The sequence below is a fragment of the Cavia porcellus genome, unplaced genomic scaffold, assembly GCF_034190915.1.
Source record: "Cavia porcellus strain 051 isolate PalLab524CR breed Dunkin Hartley unplaced genomic scaffold, mCavPor4.1 scaffold_4, whole genome shotgun sequence".
Taxonomy (NCBI): Eukaryota; Metazoa; Chordata; class Mammalia; order Rodentia; family Caviidae; genus Cavia; species Cavia porcellus.
The window spans coordinates 105,059,291-105,083,552 of record NW_026947487.1 but is presented as its reverse complement, the minus strand read 5'-3'; the positions used below and the strand labels follow the sequence as shown (position 1 = coordinate 105,083,552).

Here is a 24,262-nt window from a genome sequence, read left to right as displayed (position 1 = left end):
AATGACAAGAACAGGCTCTACAAATGCTTTCCTTAAATTACAACAATCAAATGTAAGCAATTCAAAAATATGACCGTAACACTAGACATTAAGTACTATTAAAAGTTTGGAAACAGGCTGATCTAATGCTACTGCACATGCTATACATGAATTTAGAAGGATTACATCTACTTGAGTTATTGGACACCTTGGAAAGACACAACGGTCATTTCAAGAAAAGTATAGAAATATTATAATGGGTACAATTTGTGAGTATAAAACCTACACATGAACAACAGCAGACTGAACTTTAAAAAAAAAATCTTTTAGTTGAGTGAAATCAAATGCTAACTATGCTTATTACAGATAAGTATTAAATCTTTTCACTAGTAAAGAACAGCTGCATCCTCACCAATCCATGGTCATTAAGAAGCTTCAACTCTTCCCAAACCATTTCAATATAAACTGTACTTACTGAAAGATACCGTTACTTTTGGTACTGGTCATAAAAAATACAGAGCAAACACTAAACTTAAACTCAGAGCATGGGGAAAAAGAATACCTTACTTAGAAGCCTGAAAAACAAAACAACTCACTGTATATTTGAGGATTTTTTTAGTATCTTAAGTAGTATCAGGGTTTTAGTTTATTATTTAGGCCTATCTAGTGACCCAACCTTAAAAATAACATGTTTGACACCCACAAAAAAATCCATTTATATATCAACATTGAAGTATGAAATATTTCATCTCAATATAAAAAAAGTGTAGTCCTATTCCTATAGCCATCCTGAAATGAATTTTATCCAGTAAAGAAAATGGTGAGAGGTCTATTATCCAGTGACGGAATTTCAATAGTAAATATATTTTTCAGTCAGCTCATGCATATATGTACCATCTGTATATAATAAGTCACCATTTTTTATTTTAAAAACAAAGAGAAATACAGAATTTCAAAAAAATAGAAAATTAACACGTTAATATATTGTATATTGTTATCTTAGAAGTAGCTGTTCAGATTATAAGATTTAGGCATAAAAAATCATCACACTAACAATGAAAGCACAAACTTCTTTTTGATGAACTTAGTTTTAATATGGAATTTTTATTGTGTACAATCAAAATATATTTGTTGTAAGTTAGCATAACTGATGCCTTCTTGTGCCCTGTATTTGACTCATGCCCTGTGTTTGATCCAGCAGAGTGAAAAATTATCCAGGGTACAAGTCTCATGAGAAAAGCAAAATGAGTTGCATCCACAAGAGAAAAAAATTAACCTGCTCAAGAAAGAAGCAGGATATAGGGCCAGGGATTTAGCTGACTGGCATAAGTGCCTGCCTTACAAGCGTGCAGTCGTGAGTCTGATCCCCAGTACCCACCCACCCATCCACCCCAAAAACAGAAGCAGGTGTCAACCAAAATTAATGTAAGATTCTAGCTAAACTGTTTCCAACTGGATGTCTTGCTTTGTGTTTTTTTTTTTTGCTTTAAATGCCCTGTGACCCTTCAGTTTGGAGCCACTCGTTTTGACTCTGAAATAGGTCTACAAATGGTCGTTGAGCTCAGCTAATAAAATTCCAAATCTATCAGGCTGGCTGCGTGGATTCTATATTGCTTATGAACCTACTTCAATATTAAGACTACAAAGGAAACTTAAAGCTAAATGCCTCAACATATTTAATGTCTACTTTTAGAACATAAAATGAGCAGAAAATTGCAGGGTGTGGTAGTGCAGGCCTATAATCCTAACACTTGGGAGGCTGAAGCATGAGGACTGCCAGGAGTTCCAGGCCAGCCTGGACTACACACCAAAACCCTGTCTCAAAGAACAAAACAAAAAAAAAAAAAAAAGAAAAAAAATGTTGTGCTTGGTTTGAATCTTTGTAATAAGGTAGTTTTCACACTGATAATCACGTATTGCATAAATGCACTCTGCTTTGGTAGAGTCTTCCCACTGAATTTCACACTCCGCCTATTTCAGAGACAAGGTATCACTAAAGTGTGGAGGTTGTCCTTGAACTTGCAATCTGCCTTCGTCCCCCTGAATAGCTAGGATTACAAGTGTGCGCAACTACATCCAGCTCCCTTTTACCTTAAAAAGCAAAAAATGAATACTAGATAAAATGATATAATGAACATGGTATTTAATGTCAACAAACATGGTATTTGAACAGACTGTTTGGATTTCTAATCAACATTTTCATTTCCGAAAATTTAAGGGATTAACTGACCTTATATACTTAAGAGTATCATTGCACTGTAACTGATTTAAAAACTTCAACTAACCTTTTCACCTGGAAATGAAAGACAAGGTTTAAAAGTTATGTGCCACATTTCAGTCAACAACAGGCCACTTATGTGACAATGGCTGTAATACATAACTTAAATGTATATACACTATGTATGTTTTGTAAATACTATGATGTTCACACAATGACACAATGCTTAACAACATATTTATCCTAAGCAATACATAACTACATTTTTAAAAACCTGGTATTTTTAGCGAAGATAAATAAAATAACAATAGTATGAATACACAGTTCTCATCTTTTCTACTATTGTAACTTTGCTTCTTTTATTTCATTCAAGATTGCTGGAATAGAAAAAAAAATTAATATATATCAGGCCAGGCATTTAGCTCAGTGGCACAGGCACCTGCTTGGCAAGCCAGAGGTTGTGAGTTCGATCCCCAGTACAAAAAAGAAAAAAAAGAAAATTAACATGCATCTCTTTAAAAACAAAAGAAAAAAAATTTTTTTAAAGATGACAGTTAAAATACACAAATTAGCGTTTTAAATTTCTTTCAGAAAAGCTATTTTTACTGCATTTAAATATTTAAATGACATTAAACCAATAGCCCAATGCACAAACTTTCTCCTTAATGCAAACAAAAATTAATACTGAACAAATCAAAGTTTCTAGGAATCACATTTGTGAAGTTTAAATTTTGATTAACAAGTATTTTTAAACTGCCTCATATCACACTTAAAAAAAACCTCCAGACCTATGGAAATTTTAAAAAGAATAACTTGATAAGCAATACAAGCCTTTCACATTTTACTAGCCTTCTCTACTTTTACATTGAATTTTTGAATAGCATTTTTCCTCCCCTTTGGTCAAAAGGCAATTCTACTACATGTCATCTTCGACCAGTTCAATCTCAAGTCATTCATCTCGTCTCTAAAGCAAAGTAAATCCAACAAATCTGATGAACAGTAACCAAATTCAAAAGCCATGTTTAACTCCAAAATATATTCTAATATATTCACTGTTAAGTATTCCAGTGAAGATTGGTAGAAAAAAAAAGTAAGCATTCAGTATTTATTTAAGGAGCTTAAACAAAAAGTTAAGTATCAGTGCTGGACCCAGCTTTCAATTTCATTCTTACTAAATGGTTAAAATAAGATTATTACTAGCAAGATATGAAAACTACCGTGTGCAAAATTGTTTTCTAAGAGTCCTTTTATTTTTTCCTTTTTGGTAATCATTTCTATCAGCCTTCCAACCTCGTACAACTAGAACCACTTTTGTAAAATCACTAACAGAAAATTAGAATTTTTTCAAAAATTTTCAAAATTTTCCTATTCCCAGCTCCTTAAGTACTTAATTCCTCTCATAAGTAGATCTGTCATAAATATTTCCATATATAAATGTAACAATTGTCTTAATTTTTACTCATCGTTGAGACAAAATACCTGACGCCTAAAATGAAGGAAAGAAAGGTTTATTTCTTACAGTTTTGGGAGATTCCAATCCATACCCAGTTGGCTCCAAGGCAGGGTGGCACGGCGAGCTGCAGTTCACGGCAGGTGCAAACAGCAAGGCACCAACTGGCAAGAGACACACCTTCTTCCTGCCAGTACATCACATCCTGGCTCCAACCCTGGGCATATGAAACATTCACACCACCAATCCAAGCGCTAGACAATGAACCAATCACAAATGCTAGATTTGGTCCAGTCCATAATTCATGAGGCTTGGGGGTCACTGACATAAACCATAACAATACTAAAGAATTAATTTTAATGAATGCAAGTCAAAAGAAATGAATATTCACTTCCATTCAAATCTCCTTTTAAAAAGTATGTTTCTACATTATATTTTTAATTACCCCATAATTTTCTTTAAAAAAGATGAACACAAAATTTTTCTGTTAATCACTTTATTCATGAATCCATAATAGAATTAAAAATAGCAAAGAACATTGAAAGGTTTCAAATTAGTATTTACCAACTAAATACATCAGAGAATACTTCTACTTTTCATATAACAAAAATGCCTAAAAATGTACATATGAGAATATAAATATTCTCTACTTTTTGGAATAATAAAAGTAGGTAACAAAGAATTGCTTAACACAGCTTGCCAGAAATGTTTATTATACGGTTAAATACATACAATTCAAAAAAATCAAATCTAATTGATAAAATAACCATTTCATAGCTGATCTTTTTGGTAAAGTGCTATTTTCATATTAAAAAATTAGTAAAGGCTAAAAATTTCAAATATTGCATCATCATTCTGAAAATATTAAAATTTTTCAATATCCACTATGCTCATCATATTCGTATGTCCTCACTGTGAAACTTTAAGACCTAAAAAAAATCTTTTTACTCACTGATTATTTCCTAAAAGTTAAAAATGACTAGAGGATAGCTAAATGAAGCTTTTCATGACACAGTAGTGAAATAGGTATAATTTTTCATTGTTTTAAGAATCATCTTTAGAGGAGAAAAATGATCTTTGGTTTGAAGCTGCCTATTTTCTAACTGGATGGTTATAATTATAAAATATTCATAAAACAGCATACATTTAATTTGAACTATGAAAGAATACTGGGATAACAGTCTAAAGGCAGTGAACGGCATATACGAGTTTGAGGATGAGTTCCCTGAAATCCATAACTGATAACATCAAGTGCTACAGGAAATTGTACTAAGGAGACTCACTTTCTTTCCTGAATGACCCTCTTATCCACTCACTAACAGCATTAGCCAGTGAGAAAGCTAGCTGAAAAAACTCTGAATAAAGGCACACAGGTCAATCTGAAACAGATAAGTAAGATCAACTGAATTATATATACAAGCAAGAGTGTATCTACTCCAAGCACTCACACACACACACACAGGTTCTGTACCATTACTGCATAGATAAACTCTACACCTATGGCTGTAGGTATCCTAGAGATCAGAACTAGCTGGTAGTTTTCCAGGAACAGTAAAATTCTGAATGACCCAAAAGTTTGCTTTTCCTCAAAATGAAAGGCATTAAATTAATAGAGCAAACATACAATAGGACTGGAAACTAAAAGTCACAAAAAATTGAATCTCAGAAAGGACATGCTCAGTTTTGTACCAGAAGGTTGCTGACTTCGTCTCTCTCTCCTTGAATAATCAAATGCAAATGCCTTTTAGCAATGGCACCATTCAAATCCCACAAAAAGTCAAGTAGTGCCCCCTTAAGCAGCAATTCCATTGGCACAAACTGTAAAACCTGCTGGGGTGCATTAGAGTTAAGCAAAGTGCTCAGTAATTCATTCATATTCTGCAGATATTGGAAAACTGGATTTGGAAGATTCTGATAACCAACACACAGTAGGACTGCACAGGTCCTCAGGGGCTCAGAAGACACGGGACAAGAAAATGTGACGAATCTGAAACAACTGTGGAGTATGAAGATCAAACCAGCCATGAATCTTGTTAAGCAAGAGAGTACAGGCAAAATCATAGTGTCTCCTCTATGAAGCTGTTGTAATGAATGTAAAAGGCAGTCCAAAAACAAATGCTGATAATGTGGGTCTCCATCATGAAGCAGGGAACAGCTAAAAGTTGTGAGTTCAGCAGATTCCAGGAACTGGACTTCCAACGGTACCTGCGTTTTGACATCATGGAGAGTTGGTAAACCCACAAACAGGCACTTTATTTGGTTGCTGGATTCTACAACCTCTTCCTCCTGATGGCACTGGGTTAGACTAAACAACTCAGAAAGTAACAGCTCTTCGGAAAAAATGTGACAAGAACAGTAATACTGCTGTTGTGGCCTAAACTCTGAACCCAAGTTCAAAGCTTCTCCTAAGGAATTTTCAATTGCTTCATTAAGAGCCTTTACAATTTCACCATCACAGAAAGGAGAGCACTTTACCTTTGGCAGTTTCTTTCCTTCTATAATATGCCATAAGTCACAATCAAGATTGCAAGCTGGCCCTTCTAAAAAAGAATTTTGTCCAGGATGATACACAGCATGTTCTTCAGCCCAACTATTAAAGTACCCTTTGGCTACTTTCTCTTTCCATGATAGGTTTTCCAGAATCTTCCTTTCATTATAGGTTTTAAAATATCTGTTTCTCTGCCCAAACCACTTTGTATTAGTACTACAACCAATGTTATATTTTTTTACTAACCAGTTATTTCTGGAAAGAGGCTTAAGTTGAAATTTTTGCATAAAATATTGTACTGCACAATCCCTTAAATTGTTCAACTTCGTTCGTTCCTCTTTTCCCATGCATTCAAACAGACGGATGTTCTCAGAAATAGTCTCTAATTGATACTTATGAAAAAAAGCACAACATTCTTCATGTCTTTTAAGAAAAGATTCGGGAATCACATAATGGGGAAAGAGAGCTTTCCTGGTCATTTCATTCCCAAAATTCAGCACCATCTTAGACAACACAGGATGGATGGCCTCTTTTCCCTTATACTGGAGACATACCACATAGACTTCAGAGTTTCCTGCCTTGCTAGTTGCAGGTTTGAAGACATGGACTTGGTCAAAAGAACAGTTTAACAAGTACATCAGGTTTATGGAACAATGCTCAAACAAAGTAAACATCTTTAGAACAAAAGAGCCACCACTTCCAAGAGTAGTCAGAGCAGTGACAACTTCACAGTAATGCAAAGAAGAGACTAAAGCTTCTTGTTCCCCTGGGTTTCCTTGGCAATCAAAACTCCCATCTGCAGTGATCAAGTGAATGGCAGCCGCGCTACTCAGGAAGTTCTTAAGTCCAGTCAGACACTCCACAGTCATGATATCACCAGTGTTATCTGGGCCAAAGTACCACCAATGCAAGGTATTTGCAATGAGCCGGTCATCCATAATCATTGAAAGATTGTCATTTGCTTCATTGTATGGATTCAGAGTATTAGCTATCCAACTCCAATCACAAGGGAACTGATGGGATTTTAAGTAGTGGTTGAGACTAGCTATAAAAGCTCCAGGAGCTTCACAAAGGTGAAGAGAATTCAACTTCCCATTCTGAAAAGCCTCCTGTGGAATAAGTGGAAAGCTACACAAAATCTCATGGAATTTACACCACGCTTGAGTACAAAGTTCAGCATTCACAGATTTCTTCACGTGAGAAATTATTTTTCCTGCTTTATTAGTAAAAGCAGTGTGCTCGTGCCACTCGTCCAGCTTCTTATCACTCAGGAGGTTTTTTACTTCATTTAGTGAGTTCTTCAAGTCAAGAAATGCATTAAATTCTGTGTGGTCACAGATGAAAATCTCACTGGGATGTGGTAACTGCCACTCATTATGAAGTGGCTTGCCATAAGAAAAGTTCTTGGCAAACAGTTCAAAAACATCATCAAGAACATCTGGGCTGAATGTCTCAAGACTTGCTAACTGCTGAACTGGTGGCTTTTTGCACTTGCTCATTTTCAAATCAAATTAAAATCTAGGAGAGAAAAGCATAAAGTTAATAAAATTTATTAGTGAATGGAATATGATCAGCGATCCAGTAACACTCATAATAAACCCCATAAAATAGGAAGGCTACTAATGTCAGCACAGTCTGTTATAAAAACAAGGCAATACAAAATAAAAAAGACTAATGGCTTCAATGTCCAATAAACCCGAGTTCCAGTTTTGGAAGAAAGGAAAAGGAAAACCCTGCCACGTTAAAAAAAAAAAAAAAAAAAAGGATAAAACATCTTGGCATATAAAGAACATTCACCAAAGAATGTTCACCAGTGAATAGGAGCTTTTATCATAAAAACATGTCTAGCACCTCCCCAAAGTTCTCTACCTACAGCTGTGACACTACCTACATGGCTACAAACACTAATGTTTAGAAATTCATCCCCGCACGACTAGTTCTAACAAGTAACTTTTAGCATTTTTTAAAACTTCCCTTCAAACCTCACCTCTTTTCAGAGGGAGCATCGTATACCTGAACCTCGTACTTAACTCTACTCAAACCCCTCTGCTATCAAGCACTTACTCACCTATTAGAAATGCTAAATACAACTTCTGTACAAATTTCATTGAATCATGCATTTTAGGTGGTATCAATCATCTATATAGTCACCCAATCACATTCAATTGGTACAGTCTGGATCTGTAATGTTCCCCCAGAGGTCCATGTGTTAAAGGTTTGATCCCTAGCCTGTGCTGCTATTGGGAAATGAAAAAAGCTTTAAAGATGACTTTGTAGAAGAAAATTAGGCATGCCCCTGAAGAGGATATTGGGACTTAGCCCCTTCTCTTTCTAGCTCTCCCGCATCTTGATTACCACTGGGTGAACAGCTGGCCTGCTCCATAACACTTGATAAGCAGTCAAGTTACAAAGGACCAAAACCTCTGAAACTGTGAGCCAAAATAAACCTTCCCTGCTATAAGCTGTTTATCTCAGGTATTTTGCCACAATAATGGAAAAGTGGCTTATACATTTATCACAATACTTGTAAACTTTGTTGCACTTCAGTGATAAACCTTTTCCTGCTTATTGCTGAACCTGACCATAGTTTTCCGAGGCATGTCTCTAACTTACAGATTCTCGTCTCAAATACAATTGGCCATACAGTTCCATGCTTGCAATATAATAGCTCTTTATTTCTGCTTGCCACTAAAACTTCAAACACTTTGAAAGCAGAATTTTAAAATGAAAAAAACAAAAGCCTTACCAAAATCATTACAAACAGCTACTGTATATTTTGTGTTTTAACACTGTCCAAGAAACCAAAAACAAGCACTACGTAATACTGGAAAAATTATAAATTCCAATAAAGAAATGAATATTATAAGGTACCTGTTAGTGCAATTTAATAGGTACTTTCACTCATGAATTCTCTACTTAATTTAGCATATTCAATGCATTCTAGAACTAGTTTTGTAAATACCTAAATTTGTTAAATGTGAAAAAACTGACAACTAAATCACCATTTCATAAAAAGCAGATGTTCAAAAATTAAAATAGGAAGTAAAGGTGAGCTACTGTCATAAAAAGTACAATAATACCCAGAAGACTTCATTCTACTAGTTTTTACTTTGTACTGTTCTTTTGGTATACTGTTTTCATCCTTTTTATGTTTGACTTACAAGTTCATTGACTCTACAACTTTATAAGCTTCCTGACAACACTACAATGTTGTAAGCTTCTAGATGTAATGGGTTTCTTTATAGTCACTTGTTTGCCACAGTGTATTTACAAATTACATGTAAATATAATTAACAATAACAAGTACTCAACATTTTTCCTGCCTTAGATCACTTTTTAAAGTAAAAAGCTATAAACAAATCTGAAGGAAAAAAAAGTTGATTCTGCATTCACTGAAGTGCTAAGTAAAGGACTTAAAAGTTTATTACGAGCTCTTCTGTATTAATTCACACTGCTCACTAAAAACTACAACCATGTGTAGGTCTCAAATATATTTTAAGTCTGATTTCAGTCATTAATTTGACAAACTAATGGCTGCAGTTAAGCTGTAAAATCTCACCTAAACAGGTAATTATCTTTACGTGAGGACAACTAGAAATTCAAACGCTCTACCGTTCTTCCTAACTATACTTCAATTATGCTACCAGGCAACTTTTATTTCAACTCCCGTTCCTTATTCCACTCTGGACATGCAGTCCTTCCACTGAAGACACCAGGTACTTTCCAAGCCTAAAACCTTGCACTGGCTGGTCCTTCTATCTAAGATGCTCTTCCTCAGTTATCTGCAGGACTGATTTTCTCACATTATTTCAGTATTTGCTCAAATGTTATTTTCTCTGTGATAGCTACAGGCCCTGATTTACTTCAAATTGTATGCTGCATTCTCAATGCCCCTTACCTTGCTTTCTTTTTTTTTTCCCCACAGAACTCATTTTCTTCTTATTTATGTTTACTGTTTATTGTCTTCTACAAACTAGAATGTAAGCTAAATAGGGCAGAGTTCTTTGTTTTACTTACTCATATATCATGCTAAGAAGCTGGAAGGGACCTACATAGCACAAAGTAAAGGCCTCAAACTGGAGACTTAGCTCAGCACTGTAAGTGCCTGCCTAGCAAGCAAGAGGTCATGCGTTCAATCCACAAAATAAAGCCTCAGTAAGTATTTACTGAATATTTGGGTACCACACATTGCACAAACGACTCTTACACATTTTATTTTCATTCTGTCACTTCAACATATGACAAAAACGATGCAAAACAAAAACTTGTGGTTTCTAGACTACATGGAAATTTTTTCCAGTATGTAATCCTTGGACACTTTCATTAAGCTCTCCACAGAGCTTTATGGCATCATAATTCTGCTAGGTAGTTCAGTATTACCATTCTTACATTGCAGACTCGAATAAGAAATTCTTTACAGGGCATATTTGCAGAATTTGGAATTTAACACGAAACCTACCAGGTCTCAAAATTTCGTATCTCTTCACACACTTGAGTGTTTCTGACAACTCCGAGGAACTGTAAAAAGAAGTGTTATCCAGAGCTTACTTTGGGCCAAGATCTCATTTCACTTTTGTTGAAAAAGAGTTCCAAGCCCTCCATTGAACGACCCAGCCTCTCCCTAAAAGGCAACTCAGTTGTCCTTGCCTCACCCTTCGGGAAGTCCAGATCCAAACTCACAACCGGACCTGGATCACCTTTGCTCACGCCCACCTGGGCCACAGGCTCTGGGAAGACTGCGCTTCTCTGGCTCTTCTCATTCAAGGGAGCCATTCTCCACTTCCCTCCATGGTCTGCTTCCTGAGCAGGTCACTTCTCCGGGTCTGTGGCACCCCCAGCCACAGGGAGGAAGGGTATCGCGGCTTAAACCTAGGAAGACGGCCCGAACCCGCCCTCTTGGCACCTGCAGCAGAAGTCTTCCTCCAGGACTTGTCCTAGCGGCACGCCTGTCTACGGCGGCCCGAAGGCCTAACAGCCAGACTGCGCAAGCGCCGTATGGGTTTGCGTCACGTACGCTGACGTCACGCTCTCCAGCGACTCTTGAAACGTGGAGCTTTCGGTTTCCTGGGTTTGTTTTTCCACCAGGTACTCGAACTGTGAAACGCCAGCCTCCCGCCGCCGGGGTGCTATGGCAACGGAAGCTCTGCGGGAGTAGTTAGCAGAGCGGTTGGGGTGGTGGGAGGGGTGGAGCTGACTTGCTCGGAATGTGCTGGCTGCGCCCCTCTGGCTCTAGAACGAAATTTTCTTTCTACCGTTGGGCGGATATTAGTTCCTAGCACAGACTGGATTGAAACTGAAGCTCAAAACACGTTTTTAAAAGCCAAACTATGGAAATAGCGAGATTATATTTTACATTGTTATTATAAGTAGGCAGATATATCTATCTGAATCATATATAAAGACCAACCGCAAAAGAAAAATGATTCGAATAGACAGTCCAAAAAAAAAAAAAAAAAAAAACCCAAATAGCCAATAAAGATACATACAAGGTTATTTTACCTATTGTTTAAAAAAAATTGGGAATGTTTCATTTTGCTTGGATTAAAAACATTGAAAATGGCCTCTGATGGCCAGACTGTGAGGAAACCGGTTCATATCTCTGAGTGGGAATGTTACGGTTTTTTACCTGGATGTTTCCTCCCAAGTCTCATGTGTTCTCATGGGTTTGGGGGGGTGCTAATTAGATCATGGGGATGTGATGCTGATCAGTGGACATGAATTTATAGCTAAATGTGATTTGAGAGGTGAAGCTTGGTTGGAGGCCGTGGGTCACTTGGTCCTTGGCCTGGAAGGACATCTCACTCCCTTCACCCTTGAGATTCTGTTCTCTCCCTTCCCTCCCCTTTCCTTCCATCTCTTTTTCTTCCTATCTGCCATGCCATGAGTTGTTTCACCTCTGCAATGCCCTGCTGCCATGTTATCCTGGCTTGAAGCTGGCTGACCTTGGACTGAAACCTTTTAAAACTGAGCCAAAATAACCTCTCTTCATTTAAATTGTGGGTGTCAGGTATTTTGTCCCAGAAACAAGAAATGGACCTAAGACAGTAAAAAACAGTATAAATCTGCAAAGGCAAAATTTAAAATAGGAATACATGTTAGCTCAGAAATTTCCAAGCCTGGCAATTTACCCGTAAATAAATGACTCTTACTTTGGACAGAAGGCTCATTTCAGCACTTTAATAACAAGAATAAAAGAATAAGAATAATAAGAATAAGTTATTTATGATGCATAAAGCAAAGTTATATGAAGCCATTAACAGGCTTGTCTGCCAACTGTCACATAACAATACAGAATTGGGGGTAGGGTTTGAACCACTTATGTAAATATATTTTAGGTATAAGTTATTTGTTCAAATGTTCCAGGACATGCTTCAGTGGAAAAAAGATTATCTTTCCAAAAAAAATGGTGCTAGGTCATTTGGATGTTGAAAAAAAAAACCCTTAAGCGTTCTTCACATGGTTAACAAAAATGCACTTCATTTGGATGCCATTCTATAGTTTAAAACTCAATAATCATAAGAAAACATCTTTGTAATTTTGAAGTTGGCTAAAATTTAATAACTGGACACAGCATTAACTATAAATGAAAAGTGAATAATTGGACTAAAGAGTGTTCATCAAAGCACACCATCGAAGGGGCTGGAAATTTAGCTCAGCCGCATAGGCATAAGCGCCTGCTTTGCAAGCGCGCAGTCGTGAGTTCAATCCCTGGTACCGATTAAAAAAAAAAACAACACACCATCGAGAGTGAAGAGGGAATGTGAGACATATTTTACATATATATGTATACTTTATATACATAAGTATATTTGTATATTATGTATATTATATGTTTAAGCGTATATGTATAAGTATAAATATGTATATTTTATATACATACACCTACAAAATCTCACCAGTAGTTGTTGCCTGTTCAATTTAACACAAAGAAGAACTGCATTAATTCCAAGTTGTGTTAACTGTGCATTCTCAATTCTGTGTTTTAGAATGTGTAACTCCCACAAATAAATGAGATATCCCAACAAAAACTGGGCAGACACTTCAAAAAAATAATGTCCAAGGGGCCAATAAACATAAATAATATGATCAATTTCATTAATCTTGGAAGGAATGCAAACAAATCACAAAATATATTACCCTCCCACTAGAATGGTTAAGATGGGAAAGGCTGAAAGCATAAATGTTGGAGACTGTGAAACAGTGGACAGTTGTTTGAAAGAAAATGACCTTACATACTGACCAGTTGATTGCCTGTGTGCTCACCATCCCTTCTTTTCTTCTTCCTATCCTTCCTTCCTTCATCCCATCCTTCTGGTAAAATGCTTGAATCATAAATGTTCTTTTCAGTCACTTAGCATACAATTATTGAATATTCTAGCTTTCCAATCAATCTCCCACCTTCAAGAAGCAACCACTGAACTACTGTTTATTGCCATAATTTAGTTCTGCCTTTTCTGGAATTTCATATAAATTCAATAATTACAGCATATTTATTTCTGTTTCCAGCCCCTTTCCCTTTGGTGTAATTTTAAAGATATATTAATCCATGTTGTTTTATGTGCATGAAGTTTGTTCCTTTATTGCTAATTGTTTTTAGTTTGGAGATATTATCAATAAACCCACTGGGGCAGGCTAGCTAGCATGAGACGTTTTTATAAACCTATGTTCTTGTTACTTTTGAATAAATGGCATAGTTGTGTAGGGGCTGAGTTGTTGGATAGATCAGAATTTCTTAACCTCAGTGCTGTCGACACTGAGAATTACTAAGGCAGACGGATATGTAATTTTTTTCAATGTTTTAAGATAGAATCTCTCTATTTAGCTAAGGCTAGCCTCCAACTCACTGTGTACTCCAAACTGTGTACTCCACTGTGCTCAAATTCAAGATCCTCTTGCCTCAATCTCTCAAGTGCTGGGATCACAGGCATGTGCCACCAACCCGGCCTGGATGTATAACTTTACAAAATCTTCTTTTTCTAAAGTTTATGCATGGTGATACTGTGAAAAGTGGCTATCTACATGTCAAAGCATCAAACTAGATCCATGTCTCTCACCCTGTACTAAAATAAAATCAAAATGAATCAAAAACCTAGATATAAAACTGAAATACTGAGACTGCTGGAAGATAAAATAGGAAAACACTTAAAAACACGGGCACCAGTACAAGAAATAACATCAAGAATAAACAAGCAAGATTATATTAAATTAAGAACCTGTATTTTGGATTGGGCCATTTGTTTTTTTATTTGTTTGTCATGAGGACTAAAGAAAACAACAGAAGAAAGAGACAAAACAGAAAAGAAATTGCCATTTACTCTTTGAGAGAGGTCTAGTACCTAGAATAAAGAACTAAAAAAATTAGATTCCACAAAATGACAATTTAAAAAATGAGCAAATGAAATGAACAGATACTTCTCAAAAGAAGGACAAATGGCCAGTAAGTACATGAATATATTTTTAACATCTTTAGCCACTAGGGAAATGTAAATCAAAACAACACTGAGATTCTGTTTTACACCGGTTAGAATGGCTCATCAAGAACACAAGAAACAATAAATGCTGTGAGGATGTAGGGAAAGAAAGCCCTTCTACATTGTTGGTGGGAATGCAAACTAGTACAACCACTGTGGAAAACAGCGTGGAGATTCCTCCAAAAACTGAAAATAGAGATTCTGTTTGATCCAGCTCTCCTGACTATTTTCCTGAAAGAGTTAAAGATATCATACTATAGAAATATATGCACACTTACGTTTATAGCAGCATAATTCACAACTGCCAAACTATGGGAGCAGCTTAGATGCCCAACAACAAATGAATGGATAAAGACAATGTGGTGTACTTATACAAGTGAGTATTGTTTGACTACAAAGAAGAATAAATTCATGTCATTTGTAGAAGGGATAGAATTTAAGAACATAATGTTATGTGAAGTAAGTCAGACAGGTTATTGCATGGTTTCTCTTACATGAGAAACTCACAATGAAACTAAAGGAGTTCTTAAAAAAAAGAAGATAGAAAACAGGGAGATAGATTTCATGAAGATGAAAGAGAGGAGGAATAATAATATAAAAATTATGAAAATATGGTATATAGGTACTAATTTCTCCAAATTAATATAATTCTGTTGAGCAAATATGTACCAATTAAATAGATAAAATCAAGAACAAAACTGATGCATTGTTTTGCAGTCCACAAGTCATTAGAATTCTGGTTGTTGCACATTCTTGTCAACTTCTTATATTATAAATCTTTTTCATTTTGGTCATTAGAAGGAATAAATTGCTTTCTAAAGGTTATTCTTTATAAAAATGTAATTATATGAGTATTGATCTTTTGGGGACTAAGGAATAGATAAAGAATATATAATTTCTTTCTTTTTTTTTTTTTTTTGGTACTGGGGATTGAACTTGTGACCTTCACTTGCCAGGTAGGCCCTTATGAGCTAAATCCCTAGCCCTGTGATTTCTTAAACAAAATCACTGTGTTCTTTGTGTTTATAAATATTATTAGGAACCAAACAGCAGAGCTTTTACCAAATCAACCCTGGCAAAAATTATAACATTAATTAAAATTGTGTATAAAGTATATGCTAAGAACTGTAATATTTTGCTAACTTTTTAATCTACTTAATTCTATGAGAGGGGTACATTTATCATCTCCATTTTATAAACAAAAATTAAGGATCAAACTAATTAAAGAATTTGCTGAAGGTTCTGCAACTGACAGGTAGCAGAATCAGGACTTGGATTTATGTCTCCTTGACTGAAAGGCCAATCAATTATATGGAGAATTCCTATAAAATGCATCCAGTAATTTAAAGATATCTTTATTTGTCATATTCATGGTCACAAATATGTTAGTAGGCTGATAATTTTAAAAAGAGAATTTTACTTTGTCATAGAAGGAGGGTATGTTGCAAAGTTTTGGAGACGATGAGATATTATGCATAATTAAATTAGCATCTAACACTTTTAAGAACCAAAAGAAAATAACTCAGCCTTACGCTAACGGATTTGCAACTTTGGATAAAATTTGCAAGTTTGGTAAAAGTATTTAGTGTCAACTCTTAAATATATATTTAAGTAGACATATTTTAACAATACATATACAGTGTCTGGAAGCTAGCTATAATTCCTTATGCTCAATTGGCATGACAACGAAACTGTTAAGTAGTATACAAAAATTAAAGTAACTGGCTGCCAGCTTTTATTTTGATTCTATTTCTCTGTCAAAGCCAGAGAAGTTTAACTGCTTCTGTGGGTATCGTTAATTAACTTTCTGAATCTTTACTTACATCCTCAGATTCTGTTATGGGTTGTACCTAGATGTCCTCCTACCCACCCAAATCTCATGTACACATAGGAGGACCTTTTAGGAGGTGGCTGAGTCACAGGTGTGTGATACTAGGATTAATGATGTGTACTAAATTAGTCCACTGACTGGTCAGCAGAGTTCTAATTGTGGATACTGGGTGTGGGCATGGGTGGCACCAACCAATGGGCTTATAGCTGGAACGGAATAAAAGGAAAAGAGAGGAATATGAGAAATCGTCCTTAAAATTTATTTCTCAGTAATTCATGTTTTTTCTCACATACCTAAAGTTAACCAGCATGCATAGGGAAAAGCTTAAGTATATTTTATATGTCATAAATATCATGAAAATTATATTTTGAATTAACCTTAAGATTTATAATTATAGGGGACTGGGGATTTAGCTCAGCGGCATAAGCACCTGCCTTGCAGGCAGGCAGTCGTGAGTTCGAACCCCGGTACCAATAAAAAAAGGAAAAAGACAAAAAAAAAAGATTTATAATTATTAATAATATGTTCACCTAAAATGTATTTTAATTAAAATAAACTTGCTGTAGACTGCACTGTGACGCCTTAAAATGTGTATGCTGAAGCCTTCTCAGTATGACTGTATTTGGAGACAAGGCTTTTGTAAAGCAATTATGGTTAAATGAGGCTGTAATCTTGGAACTCTAGTCTGGTAGAACAAATGTTCTTATAAAAAGATGAAAGGTACACACAGAAGACAGGCCATCTGAGGACAGTGAGAAGGTGGCTCTCCACAAGCCACCAAAAGGGGCCTCCCCAGAAACCCACCCTGCCAGCACCCTGATCTTGGACTGCCAGCCTGCAGAGCTGTGAGAAAATGCAATGTTGCTATTTGAGCCACCCAGTCTGTTACTGAGCCTGAGTAGACTAATACACAGTCCTTTATTTTCTTCCTTGTAAAAATGACCAAAACGACTTTAAAAACTGTAGAAGGTTAAGAGAGTGTATGTTATCATGAGATGGGCTCGGGAGCTTTTTTCTTCCCATGTTGGGGAACAGTGGGTCATGCAATAGAATACAAGATGTGGAGTTAGGTGAGTATACTTAGTATCAACTCTTAAATACAGATTTTGCAGCTATTTTTGAAGAGTAAGATATCATTGCATGCATTGGATATTAAAAAGTAGTAACATTATGCAACTAAATGCTATAGTTTGTGCTACACATTGTTGTAGGTGTTCAAAGAGGATTAAATTAGTAGCAAGAGTGTGTCTTAAACAAGGGGGTGAAGTGATTTTTTTGGCCTTAAATATTAATGTTATCTGAAGAGAGGAAATACCATCCTCGCTCAGGAAATAACTTAGGTTAAAAGTCAAGAGGAAGGGTAATGTAGATTCCACAACAGGATAAACAGTTAACAATATCAAAGTGCTACACAGGTAGTATTTTGGTCAGCTAAGGTGCTGTAACAAAATACCATGTGGCTCCCACGACAGAAATTCATTTCTCACAGTCCCTGAGGCTAAGAAGTCTGAGATCTGAGCTGTCTGACTTGCAAATAATCAACTTCTTGCTGTGTCCTCATATGTCAGAAAAGGAAAGCAAGCTCTCTGGTATCTTCTTACAAGGGCACTGATGCCGTCATGAGGACCCCACCATCCTGAGTCTAAGCTAATTACATTCCAAAGAGCCATCTCCAAATACCATCACATGATGAGTTAATGTCTCAATGTATGAATTTGGGGGTTGGGGAAACAAAATTTAATCCATAGTAGGCAGTAAGGAACCAGAGCACAGAGGACCATAGAAGTGAGGCTTTGGCACCAGATCCACTGCAGTAGGAAATGGCCGGGAGAGAAAGAAATAATTAATTTTGCTTCTTACGCTAGGGACAATAATGGAATAGTGAAAGGGAAATATTTAGGAGGGAGTTAGAAATCGATGGATGGCTGGAATTCATATTTAAAAAAAGAAATAACGCTCAACTTTTAAGAAGTTTCAAATAAGTATTTTATCATTATTTATGATGTGCAATCATTATGACCCATATTTCCTAAGTGAAGTCAATACCCAAATTGTTAAAGCATTAGCCCTGAGAACTCTTAACTCACTCACTTCACACCATGGCCTTTGGGATCAATTTGGCTTCTCAGTGTTAATGTTGAAGTACATCAGCTCTGGTATCTGAGTGCCTGGATCAAGCTCTCCACACACTAACTATGTGGCCTTGGCCAAGAAGACCTATATAGGGTCTCACTGAGCATCACTGGATGAAAGAAAAGGGCTTAGCACAGATTCCTGCACCTATCTGGTATCTGATAAATGTTAGCTGCTTCTGAAAAAGTCTCGATTTTTTATGGAGGGGGTGCTGTTTCTTTTTATATTTAAAATCCTAAAGAGAACAAAAAGGAAAGAGAAAGGAGTTGAAAGAGAAGGCAAGAGAGGGAAAAGACAATTGAGGCCAAATGATTTCACATCTGCTGCTGAGAATCTGTCAGATGTATCTGCTCACTATCTTCAACAATTTGGGCTGGTTTCAAAGAGTAGAAATACACAGGCTGCAAGATGAATGAGCACATGCATCTCCATGGCAGGGTTTCAAAAACAGAGTGCAAAAGGTAAAGGCAAGTTGCTGGGCAGTTTTACATTTCCTCAACATTTATGTAATGTTTTAAAACACATAAATAGTTCTGTTTAGTGTCTATTGATACAGCATAGAAAAAACACAAAACATGGGTGAGGCAGATACATGCCCGCCTCTAGTGTGGAACCCGTGGCAAGGTCAAGGTAGTCAGGGATGAGAAAGAGGTACCAATGGACACTAGGGGATCTGTAATACTTCTATTCTTTGTTACTAACTTGGAACAATGGCAAAATGTTAGCCCTTTTTAAGTCTAGGTAGCAGCTACATGGGTGTTACATTTTTCTCTCTACTGAATTCTTGAAATATTTCTCAATTTTTTTAAGCTTACAAAAGATACTACTACTCCCTTCCTTAATCCATCCAAATTCCATATGTTTTAGAAATCCTTTATTTGTTCAGCCAACTCATACGTACCATGATTTTTCAGAATGATCATGCATCTCAGATTCAACTGGAAAACAGTAGAGTGAATCTACTAAAAATAGCTTATACATTTATATTACATTCACATTACCAAAATATATTTCACATTCTGGAACATCTGGGATGAATCACCCAATCATCTGGGTTGATGTTATTTCGTATCATCTTAGTAATGATTGATAGTAATACCATGATCCATTTGGAGGATGCTTTTTAGTTAACAAATTGCTGGGACTATGTGTACATTAAGACAGAGAGGATAACAAATGGGTTTTATCTTGGGGCCAATTCCAGCTGATGGATGGTGGCTGCCCATAGTACTCTGTTGATACAGATTGTGGATCCATGTCTGGACACAGTGGAAGGGTAATGGTAGGCTAGAGAGGGGCGAGGGCAGGGTGTTGGGGGTGATGCCCTGATTCTCCTTCTGCCTCTCTCATTGGTTTTCCATCACCCTTCGCTTATCCCTTCTATCTTGATACTTTCCAAAACCATCCCCTTCCCATGAGCTTTGGTCCACACTCCTGCCACAACAGTCACTGACTGATTTCTTCCCCAGCCCACTGATGAGTCCTTCTCAGTTGCATTCAGCTAGGTGCCACCCTCCCCTTCAGGCCCCCTATGCACACACAGCATTCGTCTCTAAGCATTCTATTTGTTTACCTGTCTGTCTCTGCTATTAGACTGTGGGCTTTGAAAGGACAAGGTTAGGTCTTATTGATCTCTGCACACTCTGATTCTGGCATATAGTAAGCAATCAATAAATGTTTGCTAACTGAAAGAATGACTTAATGAACGGTGTCCTTATTTTGCAGAAAAAGAAACATACTCAGAAGTTGGGATTTTTCACAAGGGTATCCTTTGTTCAAAATGTCCCTATCTTTCCTCTAGAACAGAGATGGACAAACATTTTCTCTTGGATTGGCTGTGGTTTGTCCTGCTGGGGTTCATGTGGGAATCTTTGGCCTTGATATGGTCATAGCAGAGATGGTGAGACCTTTAAGAAGTGAAGCCCAGTGGGAGGTTGTTAGGTCACTGGGGAAGCGCCTGAAGAAAGGTCTAAGGTAGTTCTCATGGGACCTTGAATTAATTCCTGTTTTGGTTACTTTTCTCTCATTGCTGGAACAAAATACCCGACACACAACATGTAGGAAGGACAGGTTTATTTATCTCGCTGTTTGTGGAGGTTTCAGTCCATAATCAGCTGGCTCCAAGGCAGGATGGCACAGCACTAGGGCAGCACTTCAAGGCAGCAGGGAGCAAAAGTGGCCAGAGCAAAAGGGGAGGCCGGTGAGGCCTCTTTCACTCCTTTATATTGTACACAGCCACTCCCTCCAGGGCCCTTGTAGCACTTACAAAATCTCTTTGCCCTTCTCTTGCCCAGAAGGAGGAGGATATTTACAAAGAACTCTGGCTCCCTGCTGAGGCTCTTTGTTAAACTTCTAAATTGCTTATGACAAACAGCTCTATCTCCCAGTCCTGCCGGTTTCTTCCTTTGCCAGGTGATCTCCCTCTTGCATGCTGTTTCACTGTGATGCTCTGACAGCAGGAAGACCCCTGGCCAAAGCCAGTGCTGTGTGGTTTAGATTGTCAGCTTCCAAAACTATTATACATTTTTCTTTATAAGTACCGCACTTAGGCATTATATTACTGTAATAAAAGACAACAAACACAGGTCAGATAGTAAATATTTTCAGTTTTTTGCAGGTCAGTCAAATCTGATGTTACTGCAAAGAAAGTATAGATAATGCGGAAACAAAGGAACGTAACTATATTATAGTAAAACAAGATTACAAAAGTAGGCAGCAGATTTGGCCAGTGGGCCACAGTGTGTGGGTTTTGATGTAGAAGATGGTAAACAGACACTCTTACATGGCTGGTTTCTCCACTGGACCTCCTGTGTGCCTCAACCCCCAAATCCCAGGATCCTAATTCCATTCTTTCCAAAAGTCTCTGTTGGAGTTAAATTCATAATCTCTTCGTAGTACCAAACCAAGGAATTGAGGAAGGCTCACAAAAGAATTGGCTTCTACAGTGAGATGAGAAAGAATAAGAAATTTATTGACAATAGTTCTTAAAAGACATAGAGGAATCGAGTCCAGTTTACTCACATTCTCCTTGATCACTCATTTTGAACACCCTTAATGTTTAAAAATGAGGTCCATTTACTGGGTGCAATGGAGGGAGGAGAAAGTAAAACAAATACCTTTTCATTCCCCTTAGCTCTTTCCAAGGCTCCAAAGGACTAGTCTCTTTTTTCTTCACAAGGAATATTTCAAACCTCTTCCACTCTGCTCATATTCCTGGCCCATTCCTCACTTCCTCACTTTCTACTGCACAAAGGAAACAGAAGCCACCAAAAGAATTCTGAACTCTGCCGTGCACCCTAACTTATCTGCATCCCTGTTCATTCTCCTGTTCTTCCTACCAAAATGAAGTAGGTCTAAGATTATTCCCTCCTTCTGTCCTGGTCCTTTCTGGTCTTCAATTTTCCAACCTTGTAGGGAATTTTATCTATCAACTATCACCCATTGTTGTATTCTCTCTCTCTCTCTCTCTCTCTCTCTCTCTCTCTCTCTCTCTCTCTCTCTCTCTCTCTCTCTCTCTCTCCCCCTGCTGCACTGTATCCCTGAAACTGTCTAACTGAAGGTCTCAAATAACCTCCTTGTTGCTACACGCCACTTAGAAGTCTTTGCTGTTTTCTTTACTGAATTTCTGGCACTATCTAACCCTCTGATCATTCTCCTTGAAACATTCTCTTCCTGCAGCTTTGGCGACAGTGTGACCTGGTTTTCCTCTGAGAGTCATTCTTCCTTAGGTTCCAATACCTCTACCTACTTATTAAAGTATTGGCATCCTCAGAGTTTTGTACTATTCTACTCTCCTGGGATATCTCGTCTGCTCTCTTGGCAATCTGCCCAAGTTTACTTTTCCAACCCAGAGCTTACTACTGAGGTTAAAGCCAGCTAGCTGGACAGAAATTAACCTTCTTCTCCTTACTCATCATATGCAGTCCCATCTTTAAAGAGAAATTATATTAACTCCAGCAAGTTTCCACCCCATTTCGGTACCTGTTTGCAATAAAGCTTCCTGTAAACAGTCTGCCCTAGCTCTTGAAATTCCTGTTCAATTATCTCTTGTGAACATCCTCCAATCAGGCTTCTAATTGCAACTATACTGAAAGAGCACTTTTCAAAGTCATGCATGATTTCTTCATTACTAAAGGCAGGGAAGATCATCAGGATCTTTTAACCATACAGTATCTGACACATTAGATCTCTTATTCCTTCTAGATATTAGCTCTTCACTGGATTCTCAAATACCACCTTCTGCTGGTTTTTCTCCTTCCTCACTAACTTTAACTCATTCTTTTTCTTCATGCTTGCTTACTCTTGAGATAAACAAGGGCTCATTCCTTAGCTATATCCTCTGCACTCCATAGGTGATCTCACCCAGTATCAAAGCTGGGTGTCGTCTATACAGTGATGACCCCTAAATATACACCTTCATCTCATACCTATTTTTTAACTTCTAGTCTCTTATACCCAATTGCCTACTTAAGATCTTCACTAGGGTGCTGTCTTGGTACATTTTGCACTACTATAGCAGAATACCTGAGACTAGCTAATTTTCAAAGAACAAAAGTTTAATTTGGGTTATGATTCTGGAGCTGGGAAGTCTGAGAACATGATACTGGTGCTGGCTTGGCTTCTGTTGAGGGCTTTGTATTCCTTTGGCTCATGGTGGAAAGCAGATGGGTAAGCAGGAGCATGTGGCACAAAGAGTATGAGGGTCGTCTTTACTTTATAACAACCCCTTCTTGCAGTAACTAACAGGATCCCATGTGAGACAAAGAAATCTTTCATGCAAGAAAGACTCTAATCCATTCATGAGCGCTCCACTCTCATGATCCAAATGCCCCCCACTACTCCCCGCCTCCCAGCACTGCACAGAAGGGTTGAGGCTCAGTATGACTTTTGGTGGAGACAAACCACATTCAAATCATAGGAGATGCTGCATGAACATCTCGAATTGAACTGACGTAATATTCCCGTTGCCCGTACCTCTTCCCCCTCAGCCTCTCGCATGTCAACCGTGTAGAACTGAAGCAAAACGACAATGCCTGCTCCATTTTGTGCAGGTCCAAATCTTGTTCCTATTAGATTTAATTTGATTTACTTTTAGTCCTTTTACTACAGATTCTTTATTTATGCCTTTTTGACCATAATTTCAAAACTTTTGGGGGCTGGGGATCTGTGCTACCCAACAAGTGTGAGGTTGTGAGTTCAATCTCTGGTACCAAAAACAAAAAAGGGGATTTGACGAATGCAATGTGTGATACATGTATTGAAGTGTCAGACTGAAGCCCATTAATATGCACAACTAATGCATGTTAATAAAAAAATTTAAATGCAACACATTGTCCTTATTCTCAAAGGATATTTATGCAGCCTTTGCCGCGTAAGTTTGTACGAGTTGTTCCATGATCAGCTCTGGATGGGTGCTGCAGTAGTCCTTCTTTCCTCGACCTCTGTATTTATCTGTTAGTGTGTTGAATTTCATCACTTTAGTGTTTTGTTTTGCTTTTGGTTCCTAACGTACTGAATTCAAGCTCTTAGGAATTCCCTCTATAGCTTGAAGCGATTGAAGGAAACTCTTCCTGGAGTCCTTGGATTATTTTTTCATGTACTCTTTCATTTCTTTTATACCTCTATGTTCACTTACGTTCTTCATTCTGTTCTCCTAAGGGACTAGCCTAGTTATCATGCTGCTTTTCTTCAT

At 37.3% G+C, this 24,262-nt stretch overlaps 1 protein-coding gene and 1 long non-coding RNA gene across 8 annotated transcripts in view; one reads left to right on the top strand and one right to left on the bottom strand.

The window, feature by feature from the left end:
- Window positions 1-4,126: 4,126 nt before the first annotated feature.
- Window positions 4,127-11,137, bottom strand: Cmtr2 (cap methyltransferase 2). Of its 7 annotated transcripts, none has more exons than XM_063247626.1 (3): window positions 11,039-11,137; window positions 10,595-10,653; window positions 4,127-7,653 (listed from the first exon to the last, which is right to left on the bottom strand). In XM_063247626.1, exon 3 carries the CDS (start codon window positions 7,632-7,634, stop codon window positions 5,325-5,327), a length of 2,310 nt encoding a protein of 769 aa, XP_063103696.1. In that variant the 5' UTR covers window positions 7,635-7,653; window positions 10,595-10,653; window positions 11,039-11,137; the 3' UTR covers window positions 4,127-5,324. The 7 variants fall into 7 exon arrangements, with proteins under 7 accessions (XP_063103696.1, XP_063103693.1, XP_063103695.1 ...); XM_063247623.1 differs by having other exon boundaries at window positions 10,788-11,121; XM_063247625.1 differs by having other exon boundaries at window positions 10,824-11,121.
- Window positions 11,138-11,149: 12 nt separating this feature from the next.
- The window catches only part of LOC134475786 (uncharacterized), a 31,782-nt gene continuing 18,669 nt past the window's right edge, over window positions 11,150-24,262 (top strand). Inside the window, exon 1 of the long non-coding RNA XR_010047030.1 lies at window positions 11,150-11,220. This is a non-coding gene — a long non-coding RNA (uncharacterized LOC134475786). The remainder of the gene's footprint in view (window positions 11,221-24,262) is intronic.

What these genes read in the sequence shown, in the direction of transcription:
- Cmtr2 (XM_063247626.1), bottom strand. Translation starts at nt 7,634, where the DNA reads ATGAGCAAGTGCAAAAAGCCACCAGTTCAGCAGTTAGCAAGTCTTGAG.